The 9744-nt window shown below is 38.8% G+C and overlaps 1 protein-coding gene across 1 annotated transcript; it reads right to left on the bottom strand.

The window, feature by feature from the left end:
• Window positions 1-1833: 1833 nt before the first annotated feature.
• On the bottom strand, window positions 1834-9604 carry LOC127367952 (amphiphysin). Its single transcript, XM_051408274.1, has 7 exons — window positions 9577-9604; window positions 4997-5409; window positions 4420-4464; window positions 3975-4025; window positions 3013-3201; window positions 2825-2926; window positions 1834-2680 (listed from the first exon to the last, which is right to left on the bottom strand). The coding sequence occupies exons 1-7, from the start codon at window positions 9602-9604 to the stop codon at window positions 2576-2578; spliced, it is 933 nt and encodes a 310-aa protein (XP_051264234.1). The 3' UTR covers window positions 1834-2575.
• Window positions 9605-9744: the final 140 nt, after the last annotated feature.

The following is a 9744-nucleotide window of genomic DNA, read 5'->3' as shown; positions in this document are numbered from 1 at the left end:
TGGTTCAGGACTCACCTGATCCAGCCCTAACTATAAGCTTTATCAAAGAGGAATGTCTTAAGCCTACTCTTGAATGTGGTGAGGGTGTCTGCCTCCCGAACCACAACTGGAAGCTGGTTCCACAAGAGAGGAGCTTGGTAACTGAAGGCTCTGGCTCCTGTTCTACTTTTAGAGACTATAGGAACCACAAGTAGCCCAGCATTCAGAGAACGTAGTGTTCTAGAGGGGTAATAGGGTACTATGAGCTCTTTAAGATATGAAGGGGCCTGACCATGAAGAGCTTTATAGGTGAGGAGGAGGATTTTAAATTCAATTCTACATTTTACAGGGAGCAAATGCAGAGAAGCTAGTACAGGAGAGATGTGATCTCTTTTTCTAGTTCCTGTCAGTACTCGTGCTGCAGCGTTCTGAATTAATTGGAGCGTTTTAATGGACTTATTGGGGGAACCTGATAATAAAGAGTTGCAGTAATCCAGCCTTTAAGTAACAAATGCATGGATTAGTTTTTCTGCATCTGTCTGTGATAGTATGTGTCTTACGTAAATGAAAGAAGGCAGTCCTAGAGGTCTGCTTTATGTGGGAGTTAAATGACAAATCCTGATCAAAGATAACTCCAAGATTCCTGACGGTGGTGCTAGAGGCCAAGTTAATGCCATCTAGAGTAACTATATCTTTAGACAGTGAGACTCTAAGGTTTTTGGGGCCAAGAACAAGAATTTTGTTTTTTTCTGAGTTTAACATCAGAAATTGCAGGTCATCCAGGATTTTATGTCCTTAAGAAATGTTTGTAATTTAGATAATTGATTAATTTCACCGGGCTTGATTGATAGATATAACTGCGTATCATCTGCATAACAGTGAAAGTTAATGGAGTGATTCCTAATAATGTTGCCTAAAGGGAGCATATATAAAGTAAATAGTATTGGTCCAAGTACAGAACCTTGTGGAACTCCATGACTAACTGTAGTATTTATTGAAGATTCATCGTTAACATGTACAAACTGCGAGCGATCTGATAAATATGACTTAAACCAGCTTAGTGCAGTTCCTTTAATGCCAATTTGATGCTCAAGTCTCTGTAAAAGAATATTATGGTCAATGGTGTCAAATGCAGCACTAAAATCTAATAATACAAGTACAGAGACAAGTCCATTGTCAGAAGCAATCAGAAGGTCATTATTAACTTTAACCAGAGCTTTCTCTGTGCTGTGATGAACTCTAAATCCTGATTGAAAATCCTCAAATAAACTATTGTTATGTAGAAAGTCACACAACTCTTTGGCGACTACTTTCTCCAGAATCTTAGAGAGGAAGGGGAGGTTAGAAATCGGTCTATAGTTGGCCCCTGGGTCAAGAGTGGGCTTTTTAAGAAGGGGTTTAATTACAGCTACTTTAATTACTTGTTATGTAATTGTGTTTTTGTTTGTTTGTTGCAGTTCCCCTATCCTAATTTCTAAAGTGATCTAGGGCTCTGGCTTGGTTGTGAATACAAAACCTGCACTATTGCAGCCACAAAACCTTGACAAATTATACCTTATGAACTCTTATTTATTGATCTTGACATAAATGTTTATGGTATATACATCACAAAAGGTCTACATTGAGGTTGAACTTCACTATCAAAGAAAGTGACATCACACTATTTGAACTACAGAACTGCTGGAATGCGGAGACCTGAAATAAACCAACACAGATTGCATATTGCCTTTGTTAATACCTTCCCTGTGATTGATAAATAAATAGCTGATGAGATGAAACTGTCTTCTGATTAGCTCCGTTTCTTGAAAATATACTTTTCTTAAGACATGTGACTTATACAACTATACAATGATCTTTTCAATAGAGGGCAGATTCTTTATTTTTTGCATCTTAGAATACTTTGTCATGCTGATGTGCACTAGTTTGTTTACCAGTGCTCAGATAATAAATGTCAGTAGTCATTTGGCAAAAACACAGCAACACTCATTGAAGAGTTGATTCATCACTACATCTGCCAAAAAATAGATCACCACACACGTAACCATGGTATTACAGAAATACACTAACAGTGATTCAAGGGTAACAGTCTGAAAGAACCAACAAAATCAAGAGTTTCATGATACACTCAAAAACATTTAAATAAGTCACAGCACTACATATTCTGGTATATTCCACAGTAGAGCAATGAAATCAGTACAACACACTCAGTGTAAAGAGGGTACCGTTTGTCTTTTTTTTTTCTTCGGAAAACTTTTTTCTCCCTTTTGTATGTGTGAACATGTAGAGATTGCAACATTCCCAATAAATCACACATCTTTTTTTTTCTTTCAACACAAAAAAACACATCTCACTTCCAGAGAAGGGTAGACCTTACTATCACATCATGCTTATTAATTTTCAGTTATGCTGGGAATAGTACTAGATTTTTATCACCATGAGTTTTAGTTTCATCTATCAGAGGAAGCCTTGAGTTGTCCAGCAGACAGCTGCAGCAGGTTATACGGTGTTTTAAAAGGTTAGCTACATGCTGACTGGACAGCTTGGACACTGAAGTCTTGAACATCTCCTCATTTTTTCCACCAGCTGAAGACCTTTCTTACTCCAAACGCTGGGTAAAGTTTTCTGGGAAAAGTCCTTTTTGTGCACCCGCTCCACGTGTTAACCAATCACTTTCTTTGATCCCTGTGAGCCAACCAGCATCCTATAAAAACAACCACATTCACATCACTGCCACATTCACATCACTGCCAGCCTCAATTAAAGTTCAGATTATGCTTATTCCTGTCTTCCAGGTTACTGCTGTCCTCTAATTACTGGACTTTAAAGTGTGATCAGATGTTCTCACCTGATCCTCTACTGAAGCAGTGGGAACCACCAACACCACATCACCGCTCTTCAATTCAAGCTCATCTGAATTTGCAGCCTCAAAGTCATGCATCGTCTCCACCTGCAGGCAGAAAAACAGCACCACCAACAATGTGAGCATGTTAACTATTTATGTAAAAGCAATAGTGCATTATTTTAGTTTGCCACCTTGTAGAGAAAGTCATCAGGGAGCCCAGACGCTCCACCAGATGGACTCATGTGTTTGATGGTCTGGTTCTCAGCTGTCACTCCGTTGTCACTGATGGTGGTGGGAGAGATTATGTCAGCATCACGGTCATCATCACCTTCGTTACTGGAGGCAGGCTCAATCACCACAGAAGGGATTGGCATCTTTTCCTGCATAGGACAAAACATAACTTACTACTAATAATACATTTATTTTATGTAACGCTTTAAAAGCTACTTCACATGGTATTACAGAAACAGCAAAGGCATTCTCAGTTACTTAATGAAACTTACTTGTTTTGAATGAATTCTCATAGAACAATTTTGTGGATTACATTTAAGAGTTATATACAAACAAAGAAAAAGATCATGGCAATATTGAGTAGGGATATGATAAATAAGTGCTACAACTGTAAATATGCAAACAAGACTTAATTCTCAAAATACATTTTTAATAAGATATATGATTATTCATGCAGCACTCTATGTGTACATGCACAGAAAATTTTTAAAATACCACAGAAAAAAGTAAACTAGTGCAAAATAATAACATAATATTATTGTTAGATTATTTTATTATAAAAATAAAATACATTAAAATAACTGCGAATAAAGATTGTCTTTAACAACTTACAATAAGAAACAAGTACAACAAAATGTGACCAAAGAACAAAGAGATCAGGGGTACTGAAGAAAATCCCAAACAGCTTTCAAACCATTCAGGGACCTCAGTGTTCACATTTGCTGATGACTTTTCTGTATTAAGTATAACTGAAATAGTCTTTATCTCTGGTACATATTGTATCTTTTGTGTTATCTGCCTAACCAGTTGATGTGCTGATGAATTTTATGTTTCTGTTTTACTGCTGCACAACCAATAGCCGTTTAGGGAAAAATTTTCAAGTTTATGTTCAAGTTTAGTAAAATAATTTAATGATAGTTACCGATGGAGCTGCTTCACCTGGAGATGTTGTAGCTTCGTCAGCAGGAGCAATCTGTGCGTAAACAGAAATTATCATTCATTAAACAAAGTTACAGTAGCTGTTGACAGATAAAACATCAGTAAGTGGTGTGTGTTTGGGTCAGAATTAAGTATAATTATTATTATTATAAGTATAATTTTTTTTTATGTATACAATTTGACAAAAGATTCTAGTGTAAGATCTTTATCTCCCAAAGTGAACACACTTGGTAATTAAGAGTCAGTTGGAGTTCAGTGTTCAGTGTTGTGTTGGAGTGATATCCAGGATTTTTTTGTTGACATTTTCATCAAGGACTTATCTTCAGTTGACATTATCCTGTCCAGCCCAGCCATCTGAATACAACTACTCACACTTATCAAGTTAAGTTTTTATTTATGTAGCAATCAAAACTTGTGGCGGTACATACCTCACCAACCTCTTCCTTCTCAGAGATTGGAGATCCAACAGTTGACTTTGGAGATAAAATCAAATTTGATCATGTTATTACTTAAATAATTGTTTAAATGAAGTCTGATCACTCACCTCTACTTAACTCAAACTGTAATGAAATTAATTCAGAATTTAAATGTTAGATTTAACGTAAAGTGCTGATGATTTACAGTTTAAGCCAGAGATATATTTGCTATTTAACCACACCGCATCAATTCCCTTAAGAAATGCACAACCAACAGACACAGTATACGTGAGGCAGCCATCATGCCTACAAACGTGTTAAAACAAGTGCATTATATCTCCAGCATTAATAATGAGGAAGATCACAAGATGATGCTGATTATAGTGATGATGATAATGATGATTCTGTTGATGACAATGATGATTATGTTGATGATGATGATGATGATGATAATGATGACAATGATGGTGATAGTGTTGATAGTAATAATGATGATAGTGTTAATGACGATGATAGTGATGATGAAGGTGATGATCAGGTGTTCACAGATGGCAGCAGTGTCATTAGTGAGATCAGCTTGTCCACTCACAGCAGGCTTCTCCTCCTTTGGGCTGCCAGAACTTTCTGCTGTATCTTCCTCACCACCAGGGACAGCTGCAGGTTCCTCCACCTCTTCTTCAGCAGGAGGAGCTGCTGGTTCCTCGTCAGCAGGAGGAGCTACTGGTTCCTCGTCAGCAGGAGGAGCTACTGGTTCCTCGTCAGCAGGAGGAGCTACTGGTTCATCACCAGCGGTGAGAGCTGGAGGTTCCTCACCAGGAGGGGGAGCTGGAGCTTCCTCACCAGCAGGTGGAGATGGAGTTATGTCTTGTTCCTCAGCAGCTTGTGTCTCTGAGGCTTCAGGAGCTTCAGTTGATTCAGTGTTAACTTGATTCTTTTGCAAAGAAAGATGGTGGTCAACCCTGAAACTATTTAAATGTGGCACTTTGGCTTTTTTGCATAACACTCAAAATAAAAGGCTCTAAAAAAACTAGTGCCTAAATGGAGGGTTTGGGTAACACTTTATAATGAGTTCACACTATTAGAATTAGTTAAGCATGAATAAATAATGAAATCATCATTGATAACGTATGAATACACATTAGTATGTAGTTTATAAACACAGTTAAAAATGTTTTATTCATCATTTATAAGCACATTTGTTATGGATTAGTAAATACTGAATTCATCATTTATAAAGCATTTTCTGCTGTAAATAGTTATTACTATGTGGTTTATAATCAGTTATAAATGTTTTACTCTTCATTGTACTGTACATTTCTGCATGCACTTGCACATCCACTATTCAGACATGTATTAATGATTAGTGACTGTGTTAGCAGATGTTCTATAAAAACTCACAATAAATTCATTTTCTAATGATGACCTATAAACAGTTATTAATGCAGGAATTCATGAATTGAGGCAGTTACAAAGCACTTACTACTCGTTAATTAAGTATTTTGCGCGAGCTCATCTAAAGTGAGCACTATCTATGGCTTATTAAGCATTTACAAATGAGATATAAAGGCTGACAATGCCTCGAGACTCACAAAATGTTCAGTTATCTTAACAGACGAAGGAGAGACACAACACAATGGGATATAGAACATATTGTATTGATATTTACTGCAACTTCCCAACATATTGTATGAAGACGAACAAGGGTGGTTTATGAAGACATGCTGTTGTTGTGATCTTATCTGTTTGGGACGTGTACGTTGAGCTTGCAATCCCGCTCTCAGCACGTCATCATCGTGATGACGGTGAGAGGCGGGATGTTACGTCATATTTACGTTAACTCTCAGAAGTTTCTGACATTGCAGCCAAGGGGAGCATGGAGAAGCACATTGGAGTCGGCTCTGCGGCCGTCAGCGGCACTAGTGGTGAGTATGTGTCTTTGTTTGGTTGCACACATTATGGTTGAAAGCTAACGTTAGCTTGTCAGCAGCTGCAGGTGTTTGCCCTCGCTCCCCGACTAACGTTACTAACATTACCGACCCGCCCGCGGTGGCTAAGCCAACCTAGTCTAGTCTTGTCTAGCTGGGCGAGGTGAGTGCCTAGCAGCGGCAGCCTTAGTCGGGGAGCGAGGGCAAACACCTGCAGCTGCTGACAAGCTAACGTTAGCTTTCAACCATAATGTGTGCTACCAAACAAAGACACATACTCACCACTAGTGCCGCTGACGGCCGCCAACTCCAATGTGCTTCTCCATGCTCCCCTTGGCTGCACTGTCAGAAACTTCTGAGAGTTAACGTAAATATGACGTAACATCCCGCTCCCCACCGTCATCACGTTGATGACGTGCTGAGAGCGGGATTGCAAGCTCAACATACATGTCCCAAACAGATAAGATCACAACAACAGCATGTCTTCATAAACCACCCTTGTTCGTCTTCATACAATATGTTGGGAAGTTGCAGTAAATATCAATACAATATGTTCTATATCCCTTTGTGTTGTGTCTCTCCTTCGTCTGTTAAGATAACTGAACATTTTGTGAGTCTCGAGGCATTGCCAGCCTTTATATCTCATTTGTAAATGCTTAATAAGCCATAGATAGTGCTCACTTTAGATCAGCTCACGCAAAATACTTAATTAACGGGTAGTACGTGCTTTGTAACTGCCTCAATTCATGAATTCCTGCATTAATAACTGTTTATAGGCCATCATTAGAAAATGAATTTGTTCTGAGTTTTTATAGAACATCTGCTAACACAATCACTAATCATTAATACATGTCTGAATAGTGGATGTGCAAGTGCATGCAGAAATGTACAGTACAATGAAGAGTAAAACATTTATAACTGTGATTATAAACCACATAGTAATGACTATTTACAGCAGAAACATGCTTTATAAATGATGAATTCAGTATTTACTAATCCATAACTAATGTTCTTATAAATGATGAATAAAACATTTTTAACTGTGTTTATAAACTACATACTAATGTGTATTCATGCGTTATAAATTATTTCATTATTTATTCATGCTTAACTAATGCTTAATAGTGTGTACTCATTATAAAGTGTTACCACAAACATTTCTGAGCAATGTCAGATATAACCTGCCAGGCAACAGAAGATAAATAATGTGGAAAAACAAATGACAGCAAAGTCTAAAAGAGCTGATATCAGAAGTACATTGATATTTAAAAACTATGCAAACAACAAATATAAATGTATTAAATTTCAACCAGCCTTAAATGGTTACAGTCACAGTCAGAGGAAACTGAATATATTTTGAGGTAAAAACTCTAGATCAAATATAAATTAAAAGCTGCAAGCAGCGTTGAGCGGGACCTCGCACTCCACCCAACTCGGGCGTGCTGCGGCCGCGTCGCGTGCCGTCGTAACACGTGGGGACCACAACATGAAAATGTCACGTAAATCAGCTCAAAATCGCCAAGCAGCGCTTACCTCCTGTTGCCAGAAGGTGGCGCTATCACTATGTCTGAATGTTGTCATGTAGACATGTTCAAGGCGCGATTGTTATCAAACACGTGAAGTTTCATTGAGATTGGACCACGTACGCTGAAGTTATGAGGACGTGTTCAGGGCAAAACTGTTTCAGAATATATTAAGTTTATCGGAGATTGGACATTGCACACTGAAGTTATGAGTGGCATTTCATGGCGAATCCGCTGAATTTGACAAGTCGTCACTGGCACGGTCATTTCACGTAACGCAGCTCAAAATCGCCACGCAGCGCTTACTTCCTGTTGCCAGTGGGTGGCGCTATCACTTTGTCTGAATATTGTCATGTAGACGTGTTCAGGGTGGGAGTGTTATCAAACACGTGAAGTTTCATTGAGATTGGATCATGTACGCTGAAGTTATGAGGACGTGTTCAGGGTGGGACTGTACACTGAAGTTGAGTACTATCTGTTTAGGGTGACTGGTCAAAATTCAACGCAACGCCACGGGCACGCCGTTTGACGGAATGTCGTAAATAGCACAACTTTAAATCATGAATGTCTTTAGATTGTGCTGATTAAATTTGAAGTAGATCCGATAAATTCCCTAGGAGGAGTTCGTTCAAATACAAGGCGAAAAATCACAGAAAATGAGCACAGAATGCAAAATGGCTGACTTTGATGGGAAGCCACGGACACGCCGTTTGACGGAATGTCGTAAATAGCACAACTTTAAATCAGGACCATTTTTTGAGTGTACTCACAAATTTTGAAGCATATCGGATAAATTCCCTAGGAGGAGTTCGTTCAAATACAACGCGAAAAGTTCGCCGAAATCGAAATTTTAAATCAAAATGGCCGACTTCCTGTGTGGTGTCGGGTATGGGTCCAAGAGGCTTTTTTGTACGTCTCAGCATGTTAAACATGCCTACCAAGTTTCGTACATATCGGTGAAACGAGGCGCCGGGGCTGCTGTTTTTTTATCCTGTAGGGGGCGCTACACACACGACAAACACGATTTTTGGTATGTGAGCTTCAGGCACTACTCTACACGTGCCCTGTGAATTTCATATTCATAACTATTACGGTCTCCGCACAGTGATTTATCCTGCCACCAGAGCGCCACCCAGTGGCCTGATTTTTTTTCCTTTTTTGGTGAGCCTCAGTGAGCCATGGGCAAGCATCCTACCAAGTTTCATTTTAATCACACGTGCCGTTGCAGAGATATAAACTCCTTCATTTTAAAGAGCGCCACCTAGTGGTAATGGTCTGAAATTGTGCACGATGCTTAAGGAAGACACCTGTAACTATGCACCAAAGTTTGGTGTCAATCGGACATACCAATGTGGAGAAATGGTCCACTTCCTTTTTTGATGAAAATTTCACAGGGAGTGCTAATTTTATAGCGTGCTTATTGTTTGAAATTTCGAAAATGTTCAAATTGCTTTTTTTGCCAGGGCGGTCCCCAGGTGCTAGGTGGAAAATTTCGTGCGAATCGGACAAAGCGTGTAGGTGGAACACGAAAAAGTAGTTTAACGACATTTCGCACTCTAACGAAAAAAAATTATAGGCGGAAGTGGGCGGGGCCTATATAGGAAGATTCAGCTCCATTCACTGAACGCGTGGATATAAGTTTTTTGAATGTACCATAAACTATGCAAAAGTTATTAGAATAAACGCATTTTTTATGATAGTAGCGCCACCTAGTGGCCAACCCGAAAGCGACACATGTAAACTCCCCATTTTCACCAGACCTGAATACTTTGCCAAATAAAATTGACTTTTCATATATGTTCAGGGGGGTAAAAATGCAGTCAAAGGGTCCTAAAAATAATAATAATAATAAGAAACGAACCAAAAACAAAAGGGACCTCCAGCGGTCG

This window comes from Dicentrarchus labrax, unplaced genomic scaffold (genome assembly GCF_905237075.1).
Source record: "Dicentrarchus labrax unplaced genomic scaffold, dlabrax2021, whole genome shotgun sequence".
Lineage (NCBI taxonomy): Eukaryota > Metazoa > Chordata > Actinopteri > Moronidae > Dicentrarchus > Dicentrarchus labrax.
Note: the sequence above shows the minus strand (reverse complement) of the source record. Positions and strands in the feature narration are given on the sequence as shown.

Excerpts from the sequence above, each read along its gene's own strand:
- LOC127367952 (XM_051408274.1), bottom strand. The coding sequence starts at position 9,604 with ATGGGGAGTTTACATGTGTCGCTTTCGG. Across the intron at positions 4,465-4,996 it reads CAAAGGAGGAGAAGCCTGCT|TCAACTGTTGGATCTCCAAT; the intron begins GTGAGTGGACAA and ends TTATCTCCAAAG. Across the intron at positions 3,202-3,974 it reads CAGGTGAAGCAGCTCCATCG|GAAAAGATGCCAATCCCTTC; the intron begins GTAACTATCATT and ends TGTCCTATGCAG.